The following is a 25,751-nucleotide window of genomic DNA, read 5'->3' on the forward strand; positions in this document are numbered from 1 at the left end:
GTAGTGTACTGCAGATCCGTGCCAACCTTCATATCAGTTTGTCAGCTATCTGAACAGGATGATCAACAGTCGAACCATCGATATCAAGTAGCCAATCTGATCGATCCCCTACCTTCTAGAGTTCATTAAAAATATGTTTAAATAAAACTTGTTATTGACCGTACTCGGAATAGGGTTAACGTATAACTTAATTAAAGCATTACAACTTTGTTCAACTAACGAAGAGTACGTAAGTACAATTACTATAAGGTTTTTCATGAATTCCGCTTACTTTCCTTTAACTTTTGCTTGAACAATGGATCATTTCTTCTTTTACGATCGAAATATATACAGTAACCGATAAATAATGTTCCACAAACACCAGCAGCAAGACCGACAGTAACCCTAGAAATCATCCTAATACTACCTCCAACCTTTTTCAATAAAAAGAACACCAACTTTTAGGCAAGTATATACAACCACACAATTCCAACACGAGATGGCGATAGCCTGAATTGCTTTACGAATCCAATAATGTACGGTATATCGCATTTTAGATTGTATTCTCCTTTGGAATGGATTACTAGTGAACTTACTTTCAAATAATTAAATTAAAAAAGGAAAAAAAAAAAAAGAAAGATTTCTTGCAAAATTCTGAACAGAAAATTAAATAATTAAGTGGTAGCAGCACATCTTTGAATTGGATTTCTCACAAACTCAATGGAGGGGAAGGATTAGTCAAAGAGTCAACACAAACACATACACGAATAATTTTTGACACAAATCAAGACCACTGTCTCATCTCTGGGATAAAAAAAAACATGCAAAAACCCATTGCACTGTTACCACGAACATACACCAGAAACGTAGAAACTCAGAGGATATACTGTGAGAATAACCTGCCACGGTTAAAACCATGCATGTGAACGGTTGCGAGATTGGCGAGGGGAACAAACGGGTCCTCTAACAAAAAAAGGCTTAAGTCCTGCAAATTGCAGCTTCTGGCGATTGGGCACTTACGAGGTGATCTAATTGAAATGTACAAGGCCTTGAATGGTTTCAGCAGACTCAATGCCGATGGGATTCTGCCTCTTGCTCAGATTACGAACCTGAATGGGCATAAATGCAAACAATTATAGAATAGATGTACAGAAATTTGCCTTTAGTCAGCGGGAAGTTCATTGCTGGAACAAATTTCCACCTGTTGTTTTGGAAGTTGATAGCTTAAATAAATTTAAGAAAGAACTGGACAACCTTTTGGAGCGAATAGATGGGCGAAATGGGAAGTGTTTTTTTTTTTTTTTTTTTGGCTTCTCCTGCACAAGCTTGCTTTCTTGCATCATATGCCTCAACTAATGCTAATGCAAATGCTAATGTGTGGGCAATTAAGTCTGTCAGCTCACTACTTATAAATTTTGGCATCTTTCTTTGAATTAGTTTACAGAAAACTGAGGTTTTCCTTACAGTAAAACAGGCAAAACGTCTAAAGAACACAATCAATTTGCAGACATACAAGTAGATGACGCAATTCTCGGATGATCCCAGTATTGCAGGTTTTTTTTGGGTTTTTTTTTGGGGGGGGAATCCATAATAAATCCCTTAAAACATTTTCCATTGTGTATTTGGATCAAAAAACACATATGCTAATAACTTCAGTTGATTACAGCTCAACAAATATCTGAGTGCACTGTAGTCTCCTTTCCTGTAAGTAAAGTCTGGTCGTTCCCTCTGATCACCGAAATTTCCACGGATCAAGTCCATTTGATAATATTCTGATCAGTTCATTAGCGGTCATATTTTTATATTGCTTGGTACTGTGGAGAGAACTAAGTTAAGGATATTTAACAACGTTGTACATTCACTAAAAAGGCCTCTGTGGTCAGGAAATCTATCCATAATTGATGCCGCCAACTCTGACCAATTATAACTTTAAACATAGATAAAATTAAATTACAAATAAAATAAATAAAATACATAAAATCGACTGTAAAATATAATAAAAATATTATACATTAAAAGCGTTAAACCCGTACTACTCTAAAACTGAAGCTTTCGGCAGCATCACTCTGCCAAAAGCTTCTGCTTGGAAGGCGTAGTACTTTATGATGAATTGTTGATGCAGTACTACTATTGTTGAGAAAGGCAGCAGATGCTGCCTTTGTTTGAGTTCTACTGTTCATCTGGCATTTTAGCCGTGAGGCCCTTGGAAAACCAAGGTTTCCCCAGTTGTCCGTCCACTACCACGAGCAGTCAAGCCAGGAAGAGGGATGTAAAATCTCTGGGTGGGGCAAATGTTGACGTCACCTAATCTTGCCAGGGAGGGCCCATAAAAAGAGTCGAAGTTTTTATTGGAAGAGTGAACGGGGGGGGGGGGGGGTCGGCATAATTTGCGGAATATAGGTGAAGGAATAGAATGCGGATGATGGGAAGTCTTATACCAAGAATTTAGAAATTAAAGGCATATACCTGTGGAGGACCCAGAAGAGGGGAAGGCAGGGGAGGAGACGGGAACCTGTCTCCTTCCCTACTGAATCCCCATTCAGCAGGAGAGGAGACAATGAGGATTTAAAGAAACCGGGTTAAGGCACCCGGTTCAGAACACCAAACGGTGGAAGGTCAGATTCAGGACTCAGTTCCCAACACCCAGGGGGGGGCGGTCATTCCATATGTTGGCATTTGTAGTCCTTCAGTTGTGTTTCCAGGTCATACATTTGCTAGTCTCCGTTTTGGAGGGGAATCTTATAATATTAAGCAGCGCATTGTGGGTAATCAGTTCCGTTCCATCAGACATGAGGCTGATTTTCGATGTATCCGTCATCAGGGTCGGGTCGCCATAGGAATCCTCATCTTTGTTCATTGCATTCTATATTTAGTAGCGTCAAGTTTAGGTAAGTCATTTCAGTGTGTTCAGCCAGTAAGGATTTGTTGATATGGACACCATAACTTTACTTAGGTACCTGGTTGCTCTTTTCTTGATCGATTGGTGTAGGTCTACGGTTTGCTCTGTTAATCTCCTGCGTTGTTGTGCAGCGCTATCAATGTCCCCTCTTTGCGAAAAGAACTTGCTCAAACTTACTGAAAGCTTTCTATTCTTTTTCCTATCCTGTAAAAGGTGTTCCTGGTTACGGGAAAGGTAAGTAGTCTTTGTTACTATCAATGCGAATCTACAAGATCCTCGTAGATTCGCATTCATTCATTACAATGGTGTGCAAAACTTAAGGACCAGTCAGGTTTTCACCTGTAGCTTCTCATAGGAGTGGCCTGGATATGGGAAAACCATACCATGGAACCTCGTGAGGTACAGAAATGATGAAGGAAACAAAACGGTACAGAGGGACTTTATTAAAAAATGGCAACATAGCACAGGCTGCGTGATACATATGCATCACTGCCAAAGATGGAACAAAGGGAAGAGGTTGCCCTCAGTAGGAGACATGGCCACCTTTAATTTCGATGCAGGATTTTCACCGCTTGTCCATAATTAGAACAATGTTGTTGATAAGTTCTTGCGGTAACATCCTCCATTCCTCTGTCAGTGCCATCTTCGGTTGGTGAATATTTTCTGGTGGGTGTGGTGTGGACGTGCCGCTAGGCGTCTCGTTAGAGCAACAACAGCACGGAAAACAAGATGCAGAGTATTTCAGAGACTGCTGGGAGTCACTGGAGTTTAAGTAAACACATGGGTTGTTTAGGGTAGCAAAGAATAGTAACAGGAGCATTTATACTTGCCTGTACATCAATGCTAGGAGATTGGTAAATATATTTGATGAATTTGAGGTATTACTCAGAAGTTCAAAGGCAGATGTTGTTGGATATCAGAGACGTGGTGTCACACAGATATAAGGAATGCAGAACTGGGATTTGGGGAGTACAATGTGTACAAGAAGGATAGACAAGATAGGAAGGGAGGATGGGGTTATACTATTAGTTAAGAAACACATAAAATTCAAGGAAGTGAAGCCAGTCGACATCATTGGACAGTGCAATGTGCAGTCAATTTGGTGTGACATAAGCATTAGGAGATCAAAATTGACAGTAGGGGTTTGTTATAGGCCTAATGACTCTGACGAGTATAATAGGAACTGCAGAGGGAAATAAAGTGGGCCAGTATATCAGTGGGGATTATAATTTCCCAGATATTTATTGGAATTTGTGGGTTGGTCACTCACACAATAGCAAGGCTTTTGTGGATTTATTGGATGATTGTTTTCTACATCAGCATGTTCGGGGGACAACTAGAGGCAGTAAGACTCTTGATTTGATTATCAGTAGTGATTCTTCATGCATTAAGAATCTGCAGATAAAGGAAATACTAGGTGACAGTGATCACAGTGTGCGGAAGTGGGGTTTACTCAAAGAGGTATGTACCATCAAGGTTAAAGGGAAGGGTTTCTACTTTCGTAAAAATGACTACGGTGGTCTGAGACAGTATTTATATTCAATACGTTGGGACGAACTGATGATGTTACAAACAGAAAATTCAAAATGGGAAGCATTCAAAGAATTTGTCTTGGAAACTAATAGGCTTTACATACCAACTAAGAAATATTGTTCAAGGTTTAGGCCTAAGTGGATGTCAGAGGAACTAATCAGACATGTGGCAGAGTAGAAAAATGCATGGGATACATATAAATTAAAGGGTGACATGGAAGACTATGATAGATATAACCTGATCTGTAACCAAGTCACAAAGAAGATTAGGCAGGCAAGGGCAGATTATGAAAAATCCTTGGCAAAGAATGCGAGAGTACTTTACCTATGTAAACTCTAGAAGGAAAGGGACGAATCAAATTGGTCCACTGGATATTGATAGTTCAACTGTTGATGACCCTGCTCAGGTAGCTAACAAACTAAATGAATATTTTGCATCGACATTCACACATGAGGAGTTATTCAGCGAGGGGAATGCCAGAGGTGTATTCAACTCTAGCAGTAAGCTAGAGAATCTTGTAATAACTGAGAGCAAAATGTAGGAGAAATTGTTGAAGATAAACACAAGAAAGGCACCTGGGGTGGATGGGATCTATCCAGTTATATTAAAGGAGGCAGCAAAGGAAGTAAGCAAACCCTTAGCCATTATTATGAGAGCTTCTTTGTACTTACGGGAGGTACCCATGGACTTGAGATGTGCAAATGTCACCCCAATTCACAAAGGAAGATCAATGGGGGTAACACATGTAATTATAGACCTGTTAGTTTAATTTCTGTTCCAAGAAAATTAAAGAGAGGCACTGGTTAAAGAAGCACTGCAGGGTCATCTAGACAAGACTTCACTTATAGCTTGGACACTGCATGGTTTTTTTATGGGAAAGTCTTGCCTGACCAATTTGATTGGATACTATGATTGTGGTCACAAAAGAACTGGATGCAGGGATTAACTTTGAATCTTAGAAAGGCTTTTGATAGTGTTGCACATGGAAGACTGCTGCACAAATTGGAGCAGTGTGGCATTGGAGGCAAATTGCTGCTGTGGATAAAGGGATGGTTGAATGGGAGAAGACAAAGGGTGGTAATCAATGGGCACTGCTCATCGTGGACTAATGTTATTAGTGGAGTCCCGAAGGGTTTTCTTTATTTATAAATGATATTGATGATGGTATATCAAGCTTAATGTCCAAGTTCGCCGACGATACGAAGGTTGGCGGGGTTGTTAAGGACACTAATGACAGTACACTGCTGCAACAGGATCTAGAAAAGTTGGGCTGATGGGCGGAGATGTGGTGAATGAAGTTTAACATTGACAAATATAAAGTACTACATATGAGAAGCAGTAACCCCAGAGTGTCGTATCAACTCTGTGGTACTACACTGACAGTGGTAGAGAACGAAAAGGATCTGGGGTTATTGTGCAGGCAGATATGAAATTTTCTGAGCAGTGCAGACGGTCTGCAAGAGTAGCTCATAGTGTCTGGTCAGCGACATACAAGAATGTTTCTAGCAGGGATTAGGAGGTGATTATCCCCTTGTATAAGGCAATGGTTAGGCCACACCTTGAGTTCTGTATACAGGTCTGGAGGCCTAATTTTAAGAAGAATGTAAAGCTGTTGAACGAGTACAGAGAAGGGCAACAAGATTAGTGAATAGAACAAATTGTTGCTCTTACGAAGAAGTTTTGCAAATTACAGTGTCTGGAGACTAGGCACCTCTGAGGTGATCTGATTGAGTTGTATAAAGCCATGCTCAAATTCTTCCTCTTGCTCAGAGTAATCATTTGAGAGGGCATAGATTCAAATTGAGGAAAGACAGATGTAGGATAGATGTGCAGAAGTTTGCCTTTAGCCAGCGGGTGATTGGTTGGTGGAAGAGACTTCCATCCGTTGTTGTGGAAGTTGATAGCCTAAATAAATTTGGGGCCGATCTGGACAGGTACTTGGAACGAATGGAGCGGTGAAATGGGAGCGTGTTTTTTTTTTGGCTGACGCTGCATAAGCTTGCTTTCTTGCATCATATCCCTCTTCTAATGCTAATGCGTCCGATATGTGTTCGATTGGATTTCGTTCGTCGGAACGGATAGGCCAATCCATTCGAAGGATGTCCTCACTCTCCAAACGCATATCAATAGCTGCAGAGCGATGGGGTGTGGCGTTATCATCCATAAACACTAACTCGGGGCTAATGGCGCCTCGGAACAGACACATATGGTGAAGAATAACATCAGTACAGTAGCGTGCACCGGTTACACAAGTATCTGGAGTTAGGTACGTCCAACCAATATAAAGCCTTCCCATACGAGAACACGTCGACCTCCATATCGATCCCTTTCAGTGATGTGTGCTGGGTGATACTGTGTGCCAATCTTTCGCCAGGTTAGGTGACGTCCAGGATCGCTGCTGTGACTGAATCTACTCTGATCAGTAAAGAATACCTTACCCCATTCGGCTGCTGTCCATTCCTAGTTTTCGATGCACGACTCTAAGCAGTATCTCCAATGGACAGGTGTAAAAGAGACACAGCGTACTAGCCGCCGTGTAGTCGCCTGGCCACAGTAAACCGCGTTATCCTGCTCCTGTGTAGCTAGTTTGCAATGGATCCCGCTGTCGGTCCCTCTTGGCCTGTAGGAGTGTATAGAACAGAATTTTTTTTTTTTTTTTTTGCTCCCGGATACTCAGATTTTCGTAGACAAAACAGGCGAACTGACCAGCAACACACATAGTAAGATGTGTTACTACTCTGTAAAACACAAGCAATTTAGCATTAGCACTAGTAGTGGCATATGATGCAAGAAAGCAAATATATAGACCATCAGCAAAAAAAAAAAAAAAAAAAATATCCTTTCAATTTCACCTATCCACTTGCTCCAAAAGCTTGTCCAGATCTTCCTGCAATTTATTTAAGTTATCAACATCCACGACGAGAGATTGAAGTTTGTTCCAGCAACTCGCTGACTAACAAACGGAAAATTTACGCACAGCACATCTATTCTGCAATTTATGGACAGAATAACTGATGTGTGGATCAGTTGTTCTTGGGCACAGATTATATAGGAATTCTTATCCGTTCCTTTCTAAATTTGCAGACTTTATGCCCTTATTTTCTTTGTATCTGGTGAGTATGGGCTTGGCACACCCAGGGTCCTCAGCTGGATATCATCATTCTTCTCTTTCTTGGTGATTTCCTTCTACTTCTCTCTCTCTCTCTCTCTCTCTCACACACACACACACACACACAACACACACAGGGTAACTCAAATTTTTTTTGGCTTGTGCAGCATAAACCTCAGGCTTCCTTGCACCATATGGCTAATAATAATAATAATAATAATAATAATAATAATAGTATGAATTATAAACAAATTAACTAAATAATTACGTATTTTTATAACTTTTTTTTTTTTTTTCATGTCCATTTTGATTGGTTTTTGGTGCAATAATTTACGAGAATTCCTCCAATAGCAAATATCTATGAAAAGACGTATTTACAAGGATTTGGCGGTCTTCATGGCACATAGTAAAATATCTTTGTGCTTGAAGCTATAATATGTGTTGTGTATTTTAGAAACCTTTACTTGGTGTTTTAATATCCGTCTACTTCGTTAATATGTATAAATATCACGGTCTCATTTCATGAAGTCATACATTAGAAGTTATTCGCACTGAATATTTTAAAAATTAAATAACAACAAGAAACTAAATTCGGCTTGAACTCAACCACAAGTAATTTGGTGAATGAATGAAAATATTGGAATATAGCCCTAGCGTATAAGTTCTTACAATAATCATGCCCGGTAATTTGAAATACTTGCGATATGCTCATTGCGAGGGACATACTGAGGTCTGTTATGATGATTCCGGGAGGTAAGTTGTTGTTGTTGATTTGGATTTTATTGGCGCATTAGCATCTAAGGCTATAATGCGCCAAGGCAAGCCGGGAGGTAAGTAATCATTATGATGGGTCAGACAAGTGTTCAACGCTTACTTTTAAAATGAGGCCTCCTTCATTGTTCAACGCTTACTTTTAAAATGGGGAAATTTAATTAAGATGATTTTCTAGGTGAAGTATTTTAATTAGTTTATTGGTATTCAAAAAAAAAAAAAAAAAATTGGCAAACTCCAAACAATCGCAAACTTCATTAGCATTAATAGACGCATATGATGCAAGAAATCATCAGACAAAAAAAAAAAAAAAAAATTTCCCCTTTCACCTATTCATTTGTTCCAAACGTTTGCTCAGTTTTTTGAATTTATTTAAGCTATTTCTTGGGGGATACACAGACTAATAGATTAACATTAGCCGCTGCCACAGGTAAAAGTGATTCTTACACTACTACTACTATTGAAATGCAATTGAGCAGCAACCTGGAAAGCAAAGCAATGGGAATTTCCAGGGCTGCTGTGCCAAGAGAAATTAGAAGTCAGGGTAATCCCCAAAAGAGATATATCATTTTGCCTAGAAATCAGAGTGTCACTAAAGATAAGCATAGGAGCAGAAGAATCCTTTTTGCGAGATATAAGACAAGACTGAGTTTTAGAAGGGTTGAAATTAACTAAGTTGTCTTTGCCCCACTGGAGAATTACCTGAAGATCGGCATTTAAGGAATTGGTAGCAGATTTTCGAGAAGTTGAAGCTGATTGAGCAAGACAAGGTTTCTCAAAATGGAAAGTGGAATGCAGTGTGCTATCATCGGCAAAACTATGGATAGGATTTCCAGTCAATGGAAGAAGGTCATTAATATACAAGAGGAAAAGAGTGGAGGAAAGAACTGAACCATGGGGGACACCGGCATTAGTGGAGAAGTTAGAAGACAGAGAGCCATCTACCATCACCCTCAGTGAGCGATCAGAGAGAAAACTGGATAACCAATTACTAAAAGCAGTTGGCAAGCCATAAGATGGAAGCTTGTTTAAAAGACCTTTATGCCAAACACGATCAAAAGCCTTTGAGATGTCAAGAGCAACTACTTGTGTTTCACCGAACCTTTCCATTGAATTGGTCCATAAATGGGTAACATAAGCCAGAATATCACCAGTGGATCGACACTGACGGAATCCATACTGGCGATCGTTGATCAGACAGAAGGTTTCTAGGTAGTTTAAGAGTTGGCGGTTAATTGATTTCTCCATTACTTTAGAAAGAGTAGAAGTAATTGCAATGGGACGATAATTGGATGGGAGGGATTTGTCACCCTTTTTAGGAACTGGCTGGATATGAGCAAATTTCCAAGCAGAAGGAAAAACACCTTTGGAATAAGAAAGTGAAAAAAGGCAGAAAAGAATAGGAATAAGTTCAGGAGCACAGATTTTGAGAACAAGTGGAGAAATACTAGCAGGACCTGGAGCTTTCTTAGCATCAAGATTCATCAAAATCCTTCTGATATCCTTTTGACGGAAGACCACAGGAGGCATTGAATGGAGCGTGTTGGGAATGGTGGTAGGTGTTTTACCAAGATCATTAATACATGAGTTGGAAGAAAAATAGGATGCTAGCAGGTCAACTTTATCTTTGGCTGAAGTGACAACAGAACTATCTGGTTTGGACAGAGGTGGGAGCAGAGATGGGCAAAAGTTGCGGCCAATAGCTTTGGCAAGAGACCAGAAAGCTCGGCTACCATCAGGGCAAGAAGCAAGTTTTCTATTCTTAGCCTGTTCAAACTCTAGTTTGGACTGATTAATAACTACTTTACAATTGTTGCGAGCTTTGGTGTAGGCAGAAAACGAAACTGAAGGATTAGAAACAAGCCAATTACGATATGCAACATTCTTCTCTTGAACAGCCTTAGCACATTTATTGGAAAACCAAGGTTTAGATAAAGGACAAGATTTTAAAGTGGAGTGTGGGATAAATGATTCCATTCCTGCAAGAATAATTTCACTGACACGATCTGAGTAAACGTTGACATCAGAAGTTTTGAAACAGTAATACGACCAAGGAAAAGAAGAAAAGAAGTCTTGCAGGTCATCCCATTTTGCATTCTTGTAATGCCAAACAACACGAGGTTGGGAATAGCCATGAGATAAAGGTCCATTGGAGAAGAGACAATCACCAAGTTGTGATCTGAAGTGCTTAAAGGACCTCTCACTTCGACCGTGTACTTAGAAGGGTTGTTTGTGAGAAAAAGATCAAGCGTATTGGCTGTATGATTAGGATTGTCCGTTATTCTTGTAGGTAAATGAACAATATGTGCTAGGTCATTAGTAATTGCAAAAACCTCAGTATCTCGACCTGCTGGGTCGGTGTGACTAGAAAACGGAAGCCAGCTGGAGTTGTGAATATTAAAATCGCCAAGGAAAATTAACTCACTGTTAGGAAAGTTGGACTGGAGAAAGTCAAGTTGCAAAGAGAGGAAGTCAAAGAGCTCCAAGTGATTAGTGGAGTTCGGAGAACAGTAGAGACAACAGATGAATTTGACACTTGTGGGTTGGACACTCACACACTAGCAAGCCTTTTGTGGATTTATTGGATGATTGTTTTCTACAGCAGCATGTTCTAGAGGCAACTAGAGGGAGTGATCTGATTTGATCTGATTCTGATCAAATGATCTGATTATCAGTAGTGATTCTTCATGCATCAAGAACCTGCAGATAAAGGAATCACTAGGTGGCAGTGATCACAGTGTGCTGAAGTGGGATTTACTCAGAGCATGTACCATCAAGGGTAAAGGAAGGGTTTTTGCTTTCGTAAAGGTGACTACGGTGGTATTTAAATTCTATATGGTGGAACCAACTGATGTTAATAACAACAAATTCAAAATGGGAAGCATTCAAAGAATTAATCTTGGAGCCTACTAGACTTTTCATACCAACAAAGCGATATTGTTCTAAATGGATGTCAGATGGCCTAATTGGATGTCAGATGAACTAATTAGACATGTGACAGAGTAGAAAAATGCATGGGATACGTATAAATTAAAATGTGACACAAGCCTAGGATAGATATAAGCTGGTCTGTAACCAAGTTACAAAGGAGGTTAGGCAGATGAAGGCAGATTACGAGAAATATTTGGCAAAGGATGCAAAGAAAAACAGCAAAGAGTTCTTTTTTTATGTAAACTCTAGAAGGAAGGGGATGAATCAGATTGGTCCACTTCATTTCGATGGTTCAACTGTTGATGATCCTGTTGAGGTAGCTAACAAACTAAATGAATATTTTGCATTGGCATTCATAGGAGTTATTCAGGGAGTGGAATGCCAGAGGTGTATTCAACTCTGTCAGTAAGCTAGATAATCTTGTAATAACTGAGAGTAATGTGGAGGAGAAATTGTTGAAGATAAACACAAAAAAGGGGATGGAATAGATCCAATTATATTAAATGAGGTGGGAAAGGAAGTAAGCAAACCCTGAGCCATAATTTTGAGAGCTTCCCTGGACTCAGGGGAGGTACCCATATACTGGAGATGTGCAAATGTGACCCCAATCCACAAAGGAGGATCAAAGGGAGATACAGGTAATTATGACTTGTGGATTAAAAGAATAACTTTGATATCATATATTTAGATCTTAGAAACGCCGTTGATACTGTTGCACATGGAAGACTGCTGCACAAATTGGAGCAGTGTGGCATTGGAGGAAAATTGCTGCTTTGGATAAAGTGATGGTTGAGTGGGAGAAGACAGAGAGTGGTAAGCAATGTACACTGGTCCCCTTGTATAAGGCAATGGTCAGACCACACCTTGAGTACTGTATACACATCTAGAGGCCTCATTTTAAGAAGGATGTAGAGCTGTTGGAACGAGTACAGAGAAGGGCAACAAGATTAGTGAATGGAACAAAGGGTTGCTCTTACGAAGAAAGTCTTAAGTTTTGCAAATTACAGTGTCTGGAGACTAGGCACCTGCAAGGTGATCTGATTGAGGCGTATAAAGCCTTGAATTGTTTGAGCATGCTCAGTGCTGATGGGATTCTTCCTCTTTCTCAGAATAATCGCCTGAGGGAGCATAAATTGAAATTGAGGAAAGACGGTTATAGGATAGATGTGCGGAAGTTTGCCTTTAGCCAGTGGGTTGTTGATTGCTGGATCAAATTTCCGTCGTCGTAGAAATTGATAGCTTAAACAGATTCAAGGCAGAACTGGACAAACATTTGGTGTGAGTGAATGGGTGAAATGAGAAGGGGTTGTTTTTTTTTTTTTTTGGCTGATGCTATATAAGCTTGCTTTCTTGCATCATGTGTCTTTGCTAATGCTAATTTGTACATCAGTCTTCCCTGTGCAACATGATCAAAAGCTTTCCTGAAATCCAAGTATATGATATCAAAGTTATTTTTTGCATTTAATTCCTTTGTGACCACATCATAATGTCCAATCAAATTGGTCAGACAAGATTTTCCCCTTAACAAACACATGCTCTATCTGAACTATAACTGCAGTCTTGTCTAGATGATCCTGCAATGCTTCTTTAACCAGTGACTTCATTATGTTTCCCAGAACAGAAGTTAAACTAACAGGTCCAATTAGTTGTCACCCTTTGATTCCCTCCTTTTTGAATTGGGGATACATTTGCACATCTGCAGTCTGTGGGGAGCTACCCCTGAATCCTAGTATGCTCTTATAATTACAGCTAAGGGTTTGCTTATTTCCTTTGTTGCCTCCTTTAATATAACTGGATAGATCCCATCCACCCCAAGTGCTTTTCTTATATTTAACTTAAATTTCTGCTTCACTTTGCTCTCAGTTATTACAAAATTATTTAACTTCCTGTGAGAGTTTGATAAACTTCTGGCTTCCACTTCACTACAGAATTCCTCATATACTGTTCAGCTACCTGAACAGTATCATTGATATCAGATTGGGCCACTTGATATCAAACCATTGATGTGAAGTGGACTATTCTGATTCATCACCTTCCTTCTAGAGGTTACATAAGTAAAGAAGTCTTTGCTGGTATATTTCTCATATTAATATTGAAATCTGTTTTCTGGTTGGATTTTTGGGTTTGTCAGGAGTTTTGTAATTGACCATGGTTGACTACCACTGGAAAGACCAAATTGTACCATACAGTAAGGAACTTAATGTAGAGTTCCTTGATGTGATACTTTTTCTCTCTAGTGATCAGGATATTTTACCACTATTGGAAAATGTTGGATTGACAGCTACCTATGTATAAATGTGTGTATATTATATTAGTTTACCTTCTTTCGAGAAACATTATTTTTTTTTTATTTTTTTTTTCTACGAAATATTTAAATGACCATCCAAACTTAAGGAGACAGTATACTCATGATGAAGAATTAAAGCATAAATTAACACCCCAGGGGTTCACATCTGGTGAGTATGGGCTTTGCACACCCAGGGTCCTGAGCTGGATATCATCACTCTTCTCTTTCTTGGTGATTCCTTTCTGCTTCTGACTCTTGTTCTCTCATTATTATTATTATTATTATTATTATTATTATTAGGTATACAGTGCAAGGAAGCCTGAGGCTTTTGCTGCACCAGCCAAAAAAAATTTCTGAATTATCCCGAGAGAGGATAATTCAGAAATCCTTTGATTCAGCAGATGTCCCTACGTATTGGAGATGTGCAAATATATCCCCAATTCACAAAGGGTGAAAATAATGAAGTCACTGGTTATAGAAGTAATGCAGGACCATGTAGACAGGGATGCAGTTATGCATTTGTTAAAGGGCAAGCTTGTTCGACCAGTCTGGTTGGATACTATGGTAAGCAGTAAGAAAGGAAGCATATTTTAAAAATAATTTTGAATCATATACTTAGATTTCAGAAAAGATTTTGATGCTGGTCAATATAAAAAGACTGCTATACAAACAGCAGTGGAGTGTGGCATTAGTGGCTAGTTAAAGCTGTGGATAAAGGAATCATTGAGCACGAGGACACAGAATGTCTGCCAGTAGCCACTAAGTGTCTTCGTCTTCAGTTATTAGTGCGGTTCGCCTGGATTCAGTGCTGGCAGCCTATTGTTATTTTCACTATTTATAAATGATATTGATGAAGGCATGTTACGCTTAAAGCCTAAGTTTGCAGATGATATAAAAGTGGTCAGATTGGTTAATGATGGCAATTAGATATTCTACTACTAGGGAGGATGTGAAGATTAGTGATGGGAAAAATGGGTGCTTTTAACAAGAAAGGCTTGAGTTCTGCAAATTGAATCATCTGGAGACTTGGCACCTGCAAGGAGATATGGTTGAGCAGTTTAAGGCTTTGAATATATTGAGTAAGTGTCATTGCTGATGGCATCATGCTTCTTGTGCATTTTGCACACACGAGAATCCATATATTCAAATTGAGGAAGGATGGGTGCAGAATAGATCTGCAGAAATTTGCCTTCAGCCAGTGGTGGTTGATTGTTGCAACAAACTTCCATCTGTTGTTGTTGAAGTGCATAGTTTGAATAAATTCATGGGAGGAATAGACAAACTGCTAGATGAGATGGGCAGGTGATATGGCATGGTATATTGTTCATTTTTTTTGGGGGGGGGGATGCTGTATATAAACTTGCTTTCTTATGTCATTTATCAGGTTAATACTAATACTAACCGTCGCCTCAGTGGGCAGAAGCAGCAGTGCGTAGCACATGCTTCTTGATTAGACCGGGGTTCGAGCCTGTGACCACCAAATATGGAGGATGCGGAAAGGTCAGGGAAGGACCGCATATCTCCGGAGCAATATGGCCTTAGTTGCTAATGCTCCTAAAAACCAAATAACAACAACAACAACATACTAATACTAACCTTTAATCAAGTTATGCAGCAATTAAGCATGTGAGACATTTTGAGAAGTCCAGATAATAGTGCAAAGAAAAGTAGTAGTAATGGAGGCATGTGATGCAAGAAAGCAAGCGTATGAGCTTATGTAGCATCAGCCCCAAAAAAAAAACAATTTCACACATCCATTCCCTCTAAACGTCTGTCCACTTCCATTCCTCCTTGAATTTATTTAAGCTATCAACTTCCACAATTACAGTTTGTTCCAGCAATTAACCACCTGCTGGCTAAAGGCAAATTTCCGCACATCTATTCTATAACTGTCTTTCCTCAATTTGAATTTATGCCCCCACTCAGGTTTATAATCTGAGCAATAGAAGAATCCCATCAGAATTCAGCATGCTAAACCCATTCAAGGCTTTTTACACCTCAATCAGATCACCGCGCAGGTGCCTAGTCTCCAGCCACTGCAATTTGCAGAACTTAAGCCTCTCTTGATAAGAGGATCCCTTCATTCCCCTCACCAATCTTGTTGCCCTTCTCTGTACACGCTCAAGTAAATCTACATCCTTCCTAAAATGAGGCCTCCAGACCTGTACGCAGTACTCAAGGCGTGGCCTGACCATTGCCTTATACAGAGGGATAATCACCTCCTTTTCCCTGCTAGCAAAATTCCTATATATCATTGACAAAACCCCATGACCTGCCCTGGCAGCCTGTCTGCATTGCTCAGAAAACTTCATATCTGTCTGCACAATTACTCCCAGGTCTTTTTCATTTTCTACCACCTTAAGTGTAGTACCACACAGTTGGTATGTTTCTCTGGGGTTACTTCTACCCATATGCAGTACTTTGCATTTGTCAAGGTTAAACTTCAGTTGCCACTTCTTAGCCCATCTGCCCAAATTATCTAGATCCTGTTGCAGTAGCACACTGCCATTACGGTCATTAACAACCCTGCCAACCTTTGTATCATCTGCAAACTTCGACATTAAGCCTGATATACCTTCATCAATATCATTGATAGATATACAAAACAACAGTGGACCCAACACTGTTGTTTTGTATATGTAGTAGTAGTAGTGGCATGTGATGCAAGAAAGTAAATGTATGAGCTTATGCAGCATCAGCCAAAAAAAAAAAAAAAAAATCACACCATTCCCTCCAAATGCCTGTCCAGTTCCTCCTTAAATTTATTCAATCTATCAACTTCCACAACGACAGATGGAAGTTTTTTCCAGCAATTAACCACCCGCTGGCTAAAGGCAAATTTCCGCACATCTATTCTACATCTGTCCTTTCTTAATTTGAATTTATGCCCCCTTAGGTTCGTAATCTGAACAAGTGGAAGGATCCCATCAGAATTCAGCGTGCTGAATCCATTCAAGGCCCATGTTACTGTATACATCATCCCTAACAGTATACTTATGTATATCTGATACAGTGGAAAGGGTTAATGTGTGAGCAGGATGAAGAGATTGATTACACATTGTTTCTTTTCGTCAGGCATAAACAAATTTAATTTTTTTATTCTTATATGGTGTTTTGATAGAACCTATGTATACAAAGGCTTTGTTAACATAAGTGGTTATCTGTTGTAATTGTTTTCCTTGGAAATTTGCAGATATAAAATAGTAAAACAATATTGTATATAATATATTGCAATAATTATATTTTTGATATCCGTTTATTACCTAGATTTCTTTTCACATGTGGTGCAGATGGTGATATCAGGATATGGGATGGGCTTGAAGATGATAGTCCCATATCGCACCAGATGGGAGAATGTTTGTATGCAATTGCTTTTAAGGTAATATGCTTTTTTTTATTATTTTTTTTATTTAGTTCAAGTTATAACAGAAAATGGAAACAAACAAAAAAAAAAAGTTTTGTTTTCTCTTTTTCATAACAGAAAAAAATAAAACACTGTAAACTTTATATTATTTGGGCTAATGGTGGATAAAAGAAGCAGATAATTGAAAAATATGGATAATTTGAAATAATTTTATTTTTATGGGATTGGACAAAAATAAATGGCACTAACCTACCATGTGAAAGATTAAGTTTGAATATGCCTCGATAGAAGCACTGAAACAGTTTAGTGATGTGCCGAAAAGTACTGGGTCTCATTTGATCTCAGACCACACTTAGTAGCCAAAGTTAGAAATTAATTACAATGAATATTATTTCATTGATTATTTTTAAGTATTTAAAATTGCAAAAAATAAGATTAGTATGACAAATTACTGAACCGATTGGTTTACTCTTCTGGAAGGAGGTGTGGATTTGTGGCTAAAAGGAGATAACTAACATTAGAACACTGCCTGCATTAAATTAAAACTTGTAAGACAGAAGGGATGGGAAATTTGCAGGAAAAATTACAAAATGGCAATTTACAGTAAGAAAACAGTATGCAGTTGTGTCCCCATACCCGCTGATTCGGTATGCACTGATTCAGTTACCCGTGGTTAACCCTGGAAAAAAAAAAAAATTTAACACGTACTACTCGTGTGTCCAATACGATGCTTCCCTTTATTTTTCACAATGTTGATTTTAAATCTAATAGCTTCAGTTTATTTTTTACATTGTCTCGTATGGTTTGGTCACCAACATTATAATGACTCTTTAGAGATTTAACGGATGCATCGTTTCAAGTTTTTGTTTAATTTGAAAGCAGGGTGGTTTTTGTTTAATTTGAAAGTAACCCATCATTTTTGCAATTTCTAAACAAAAAAAAAAAAAAAAAAAAGTTACTATAATAAAAAAATTCCGACATCCCTGACATAAATAACAAAACAAAATTTGTCCTTATGTGGTGCGATGGAAAAACAATTGATGTGATGGACTAAATCAAACTAAACATTTTGTCTCTTTTTTTTTTTTTTTTCTTGTTTTGAGCTGTAGGTGTAAAGACAGCAGGTTGCAAGATAATAAGTACACTAATCTCCCAATGATTACTTATAATGCTGGTTCTTGTCGCTTATTTACACCTTGCAAAATATCTGTTTATACCTATACTAGTTATTACTTGAATTTTATAATTTCTGGTTGATTTTATTTTTTAATTTGGAGTCTTGAAGTGTCTCAGTTAATCCCAGTAAATCGAGAGAGTGCTGTACTTTATTATTACTGTATTTAATGTTGGTAATGTCTTACTGTGTGTTTAATTTGTCAATCAAACTTTATTATACAAAATCACGTTATATATATATATATATATATTTTTTTTTTATGTGAACCCCAAACACGAGAGGTATTAGAACCTATAGTACTTAGTACCGTGCTTGGGTTAGAGGTTGACAAGACAAAAGAAGATATTTGTTGACATTGGATTTGAACTTCTGTAGATTGTAATTTTCAGGAAATACGTATGAAGGAAGGTTGTTCCAGAAAACGGCAGTTGAATGAATAAATGAGGAAGATGAAAAGTTGGTTCTGTGGGTTTGAAGTTGGACAGTAAATGGATGTTGGCTGGTGGCGGCACATGTTCGGACTGTTTTGAAAGAGAGAGCGGGAATTATAGAAGCCAATTCAGAAGAACAGTGCCCATGGAAGTATCTGTAGAAGAGGCATGCAGCAGAAACAGTGCATCTATGAGAAAGCGAGTGGAGAGGCTCTGTTAGAGATGAATCATTAATTAACCTAATTGCCTTCTTCTGAATGGAATCAAGAGAGAGGTTTTGGGGGCACCACCCCAGATGTGGGAACAATATTCCAAGGCAGGGCGGATTTGCGATTTATACAGAGTGAGCAGCTGTTTGGAAGAAAAGTAACACTGAAAGCGAAAGAGAAAACCAAGCTTTTTAGATGCAGAGGAAGCAATATTTGTAATGTGCTTGTGCCAAGAGAGATTAGAAGTCAGGGTAATCCCCAAAAGAGATATATCATTTTGCCTAGAAATCGGAGTGTCACTAAAGATAAGCATAGGAGCAGAAGAATCCTTTTTTCAGATATAAGACAAGACTGAGTTTTAGAAGGGTTGAAATTAACTAATTTGTCTTTGCCCCACTGGAGAATTACCTGAAGATCGGCATTTAAGGAATTGGTAGCAGATTTTCGAGAAGTTGAAGCTGATTGAGGAGGACAAGGTTTCTCAAAATGGAAAGTTGAATGCAATGTGCTATCATCGGCAAAACTATGGATAGGATTTCTAGTCAATGGAAGAAGGTCATTGATATACGAGAGGAAAAGAGTGTGGGAAAGAACTGAACCTTGGGGGACACCGGCATTAGTGGAGAAGTTAGAAGACAGAGAGCCATCTACCATCACCCTCAGTGAGCGATCAGAGAGAAAACTGGATAACCAATTACAAAAAACAGTTGGCAAACCATAAGATGGAAGCTTGTTTAGAAGACCTTTATGCCAAACACGATCAAAAGCCTTGGAGATGTCAAGAGCAACTACTTGTGTTTCTCCGAACCTTTCCATTGAATTAGTCCATAAATGGGTAACATAAGCCAGAATATCACCAGTGGATCGATACTGACGGAATCCATACTGCCGATTGTTGATCAGACGGAAGGCTTCTAGGTAGTTTAAGAGTTGGCGGTTAATTGATTTCTCCATTACTTTTGAAAGAGTAGAAGTAATTGCAATGGGACGATAATTGGATGGGAGGGATTTGTCACCCTTTTTGGGAACTGGCTGGATATGAGCAAACTTCGAAGCAGAAGGAAAAACACCTTTGAAATAAGATAGTGAAAAAAGGCGGGAAAGAATAGGAGTAAGTTCAGGAGCCCAGGTTTTGAGAACAAGTGGAGAAATAACATCGGGACCTGGAGCTTTCTTAGCATCAAGATTCATCAAAATTCTTCTGATATCCTTTTGACGGAAGACCACAGGAGGCATTGAATGGAGTGTGTTGGGAATGGTGGGAGGTGTTTTACCAAGATCATTAATACACGAGCTGGAAGAAAAATGGGATGCTAGCAGGTCAGCTTTGTCCTTGGCTGAAGTGACAACAGAACTATCTGGTTTGGACAGAGGTGGGAGTAAAGATGGGCAAAGGTTGCGGCCAATAGCTTTGGCAAGAGACCAGAATGCTCGGCTACCATTAGGGCAAGAAGCAAGTTTTCTCCTCTTAGCCTGTTCAAACTCTAGTTTGGACTGATTAATAACTACTTTACAATTGTTGCAAGCTTTGGTGTAGGCAGAAAATGAAACTGAAGGATTAGAAACAAGCCAATTATGATATGCAATATTCTTCTCTTGGACAGCCTTAGTACATTTATTGGAAAACCAAGGTTTAGATAAAGACGAGATTTTAAAGTGGAGTGTGGGATAAAGGATTCCATTCCTGCAAGAATAATTTCACTGACACGATCTGAGCAAACGTTGACATCAGAAGTTTTGAAACAGTAATCCGACCAAGGAAAAGAAGAAAAGAAGTCTCGCAGGTCATCCCATTTTGCATTCTTGTAATGCCAAACAATGCGAGGTTGGGAATAGCCATGAGATAAAGGTTCCATTGGAGAAGAGACAATCACCAAGTTGTGATCTGAAGTGCCTAAAGGACCTCTCACTTCGACCCTGTACTTAGAAGGGTTGTTTGTGAGAAAAAGATCAAGAGTATTGGCTGTATGATTAGGATTGTCCGGTATTCTTGTAGGTAAATGAACAATCTGTGCTAGGTCATTAGTAATTGCAAAAGCCTCGGCATCTCGACCTGGGTCGGTGTGACTAGAAAACGGAAGCCAGCTGGAGTTGTGAACATTAAAATCACCAAGGAAAATTACGTCTGTTAGGAAAGTTGGACTGGAGAAAGTCAAGTTGCAAAGAGAGGAAGTCAAAGAGCTCGAACTGATTAGTGGAGTTGGGAAAATGGTAGAGACAACAGATGAATTTGACACAATGATGTAGAGAGATTTTAAGCTTAGGAGCACTAGCAACTAAGGCCATACTGCTCCGGGATATGCGGTGGTCATTCCCTGACCTTTCTGCATCCTCCGTATTTGGTGGCAATGGGCTCGAACCCCGGTCTAATCAAGAAGCATGTGCTACGCACTGCTGCTACTTCCCACCTGACTACGGAGGCTCCTCCAAGTGATTAGTGGAGTTGGGAGAATGGTAGGGACAACAGATGAATTTGACACAGTGAGGTAGAGAGATTTTAAGCCAGAGAAGATCAAAGAGAGGAGATTCCAAATTGCCAAGTCTCTGACAGGGAATATCAGAATGCACATATGCACAAGTACCACCTTTGAGGCAAAAGGAATCATACAGCGAATAATTTGGGCATCTGAGATGAGCAGTAGTTGAATCAACCGATAACTGAGATTCTGTCAGAAAAAGTACATGGGGTTTGGCAGACTGGAAGTGGAAATGGACATCATTAAGATTAGAATTGAGACCACGTAGAATTGTGAAATGAAGCAGGAAGTGCTTGGGAGGTTTAGATCTTTTTGCAGATAAGCTTGCTCTATTAGTTTGACAATTCATGGTGTATTCAATAGTAAGAAAAAGTGGGTGGGACATGCTGTATGAAGTAATGAAATTTTTGGATATGGTGTACATGTGGTAAGAATATACCCAGATCCTTGACATAATGTGGCCTCGACAATGCTCCCCGCATACACACTACTCGGACTCCCTCCAGTCACTATCTGGCAGAGTAGAGGTAGCAAGATTATATACTAGCTGAACCGGAAGCCTCCTAAAGAGTTACAGATAGGTTCGGTCCGTTGTACTAACTAGCGGCTGGCCTGCGAACACCGTTTTAGAGCTGTACCCTCGAAATGTAAGGAATATTGGATCTCGCCACGACGTTCATCTTAACCTCAAAAGTCATCAATCATACTGCATGATGGAAGAGATAGGGAAGGGTTGACCGGAACTTAGCTCTAGAGACTAAACATGGGTTCCACCACTTCAAGCCTCCAATAAGCAAAGCGGTGGTATTTCACCGGTTTCTGAGGGTCATCTACCACCTAGTTATATATGGGATCAGGCAGGTGTTTGCTTTATCTGCGGTTTCAGCCATCCACAGTAGGGCTTGGAACATATCCCCCGCGGATACGGGGGTCTTACTGTAGCCTTAAACTACTGACCATAAAAATGGAAAAAATTGTGAAGCCAGTGCAGTTACTTCATAAATTGTGGCAGGGATGACAATAGTCATCCTTCTTATACGCCATAATTTTAAGGGAGGCAGCAAGTGAGTGTTCATCGAGCCAAATAGGCTAATTATGAGAGCATCATTTGACTGCAGTAATTCCGTTGGATTGGAAAAGTGCCATTGTATCTCCAATACATAAAGGTAGTTCTAAGAGTGTAGTGGAAATTACCGGTCAGTCAGTCTTAACTTCAGTAGTAGGGAAAATCATGGAGGCAATGATCAAGGGTGGCAAGGATCATTTAGATAGAAATGGAATTCTTGAAGGATATGCAGCATGGTTTTGTAAAGGAAAAATCATGTTTAACAAATCTTGTTAGCTATATTGACAGGGTCACTCGTGAGCTGGTTTTAGGGAATAATTTTGACATTGTTTATTTAGATTTCAGCAAAGCATTTGACTCATGCCCACATGAGCGGTTACTTTATAAGCTGGAACAGGTTGGAATCACGAAAAATCCTTAGATGGATAGCAGGATGGCTTCAGGGCAGGAGGCAGAGGGTTGTTATATATGGCTATTCTTGAGATTGGTTTAATGTAAAAAGTAAGAGTTATCCAAGGATCAGTATTGCAAGTACTATTGTTTTTTTTTTTTCTTAAATGACATCGATGAAGGAATGGAGGGCATGATGTCTAAATTTGCAGATGATGCAGAGATTGGTGGAGTAGTTCATGATCACCGCTAAGTAGCACTTCTTCAGAGTGATCTAGATAAACATCAGGGATGGTCAGAAAAGTGGCAGCTATGCTTTAATCCAGAAAAGTGCAAGGTCTTACACCTGGGGAACAATAACCCCAAAATAACTTATGCACTTGGTGGAGTTGAACTAAAGTGAGTAGTGCAAGAAAGGGACTTGGAGTTACGATAAGGTCAGATCTCAAGTTCTCCAAGCATTGTAGATTTGTCAATGTTAAACATCAGTTGCCACCTCTCAGCCCATCTGCTCAACTTTTCTAGATCCTGTTGCAGCAACGTACTGTCATTAACAACCCTGCCAACCTTCATATCATCTGCAAACTTGGACATTAGCATTAGCATTAGTAGAGGCATTTGATGCAAGAAAGCAAGCTTATGCAGAATCAGCCAAAAAAAAAAAAATAAAAAATAACCACTTCCACTTCAACCCTCTGTTCGTTCGAAATACCTGTCCAGCTGGGCCTTAAACTTATTTAGGCTATCAACTTCCACGACAAGGGATGGAAGTCTGTTCCACCAACCAACCACCTGCTGGCTAAAGGCAAATTTCCTCACGTCTATCCTACATCCGTCTTTCCTCAATTTGAATTTATGCCCTCTCAGGTGATTATTCTGAGCAAGAGGAAGAATCCCATCAGCATTGAGCATGCTCAAACCATTCAAGGCTTTATACACCTCTATCAGATCACCTCGCTGGTGTCTAGTCTCCAGACACTGTAATTTGCAAAACTTAAGCCCTTCTTCGTAAGAGCACCCCTTTGTTCCATTCACTAATCTTGTTGCCCTTCTCTGTACTCGTTCCAGCATCTCTACATCCTTCTTGAAATGAGGCCTCCAGACCTGTATACAGTACTCTAGGTGTGGCCCGACCATTGCTTTATACAAGGGAATAATCACCTCCTTATCCCTGCTAGAAAAATTCCTATATATCATCGACAATACACCATCAGCTACTCTTGCAGCCCGAAAACTTCCCACAGAGTTGATACGTTGCTCTGGGGTTGCTGTTTCCCATATGTAGTACTTTACATTTTTTATGTTAAACTTCATTTGCCACCTCTCAGCCCATCTGCTCAACCTTTCCAGATCCTGTTGCAGTAGCATAGTGTCAGTAGTGTCCTTGACAACCCTGCCAACCTTCGTATCATCTGCAAACTTAGACATTAAGCTTGATATACCATCATCAATATCATTTATAAATACAGAAAACAATAATGGATCCAATATTGAACCCTGAGGGACTCCACTAATAACATTAGTCCACAATGAGCAGTGTCCATTGACTACCACTCTCTGTCTTCTCCCCCTCAACCACCCCTTTATCCATAGCAGCAATTTGCCTCCAATGTCACACTGCTCCTTTGTGTGGAAGATGCAGTCTTCCATGTGCAACAGTATCAAAAGCCTTTCTAAGATCCAAGTATATAATATCAAAGTTATTCCCTGCATCCAGTTCTTTTGTGACTGCATCATAGTATCCAATCAAATTGGTCAGGCAAGACTTCCCCTTAAAAAAAACCACGCTGTGTCTGAGCTATAACTGAAGTCTTGTCTAGATGATGCTGCAGTGCTTCTTTAACCAGTGCCTCCATTAATTTTCCGGGAACAGAAGTTAAACTAACAGGTCTATAATTACTTGTGTCGCCCTTTGATCCTCCTTTGTGAATTGGGGTCACATTTGCACATCTCCAGTCCATGGGTACTTCCCCTGAGTCCAAGGAAGCTCTCATAATTATGGCTAAGGGTTTGCTTACTTCCTTTGCTGCCTCCTTTAATATAACTGGATAGATCCTATCCACCCCAGGTGCTTTTCTTGTATTATCTTCAACAATTTCTCCTACACTTTACTCTCAGTTATTACAAGATTCTCTAGCTTACTGCCAGAGTTGAATACACCTCTGGCATTCCCCTCGCTGAATAACTCATCATGTGTTAATGTCAATGCAAAATATTCATTTAGTTTGTTAGCTACCTGAGCAGGATCATCAACAGTTGATCCATTGATATCAAGTGGACCAATCTGATTCATCCCCTTCCTTCTAGAGTTTACATAAGTAAAGAACTCTTTGCTGTTTTTCTTTGATTCACTTGCCAAAGATTTCTCATAATCTGCCTTCGCCTGCCTAATCTCCTTTGTAATTTGGTTACAGATCAACTTGTATCTATCATAGACTTCTGTGTCACGTGTTAATTTGTATGTATCCCATGTATTTTTCTTCTCTGCCATATGTCTCATTAGTTCATCTGACATCCACTTAGGCCTAAACCTTGAACAATATTTCTTAGTTGGTATGTAAAGCCTAGTAGCTTCCAAGATAAGTTCTTTGAATGCTTCTCATTTTGAATTTGCTGTTGGTAACATCATCAGTTGGTCCCACTGTATAGAATTTAAATACTGTCTCAGTCCATCGTAGTCGCCTTTACGAAAGCAATTTCCCTTTACCCCTAATGGTAGTTACCTCTTTGAGTAAATCCCACTTCAGCACACTGTGATCACTGCCACCTAGTGGTTCATTTACCTGCAGATTCTTAATGCATGAAGAATCACTACTGATAATCAAATCAAGAGTATTACTCCCTCTAGTTGCCTCCCGAACATGCTGATGTAGAAAACAATCATCCAATAAATCCCCAAAAGCCTTGCTAGTGTGTGACTGACCAGCCCCCAAATTCCAGTCAATATCTGGGAAATTAAAATCCCCCATTATAAGACACTCTGATTTACTGGCTCACTCTATTTCCCTGTACAGTTTCTTATTATACTCATCAGAGTCATTAGGCCTATAGCACACTCCTACTCTCAATTTTGATCTCCCAATGCTTATGTCACACCAAACTGACTCGACACTGCACTGTCCAGCGAT

General features: G+C 39.4%; 2 protein-coding genes across 2 annotated transcripts in view; one reads left to right on the forward strand and one right to left on the reverse strand.

Moving 5' to 3' along the window:
• LOC150084730 (mitochondrial import receptor subunit TOM20 homolog) overlaps positions 1 to 484 on the reverse strand; it is a 43,677-nt gene extending 43,193 nt beyond the window's left edge. The window contains exon 1 of the mRNA XM_090375468.1: positions 272 to 484. Within this exon, the coding sequence (XP_090231594.1) occupies positions 272 to 395 (124 nt within the window). The 5' untranslated portion in view covers positions 396 to 484. The remainder of the gene's footprint in view (positions 1 to 271) is intronic.
• A 7,685-nt stretch (positions 485 to 8,169) lies between these two features.
• Ctf4 (Chromosome transmission fidelity 4) overlaps positions 8,170 to 25,751 on the forward strand; it is a 454,523-nt gene continuing 436,941 nt past the window's right edge. Inside the window, exons 1-2 of the mRNA XM_090376337.1 lie at positions 8,170 to 8,273; positions 16,777 to 16,888. Coding sequence (XP_090232463.1) covers positions 8,197 to 8,273; positions 16,777 to 16,888 — 189 coding nt within the window. The 5' untranslated portion in view covers positions 8,170 to 8,196. The remainder of the gene's footprint in view (positions 8,274 to 16,776; positions 16,889 to 25,751) is intronic.

The sequence above is a fragment of the Mastigoproctus giganteus genome, chromosome 6, assembly GCF_048544385.1.
Source record: "Mastigoproctus giganteus isolate SK-2022 chromosome 6, ASM4854438v1, whole genome shotgun sequence".
NCBI lineage: Eukaryota > Metazoa > Arthropoda > Arachnida > Uropygi > Thelyphonidae > Mastigoproctus > Mastigoproctus giganteus.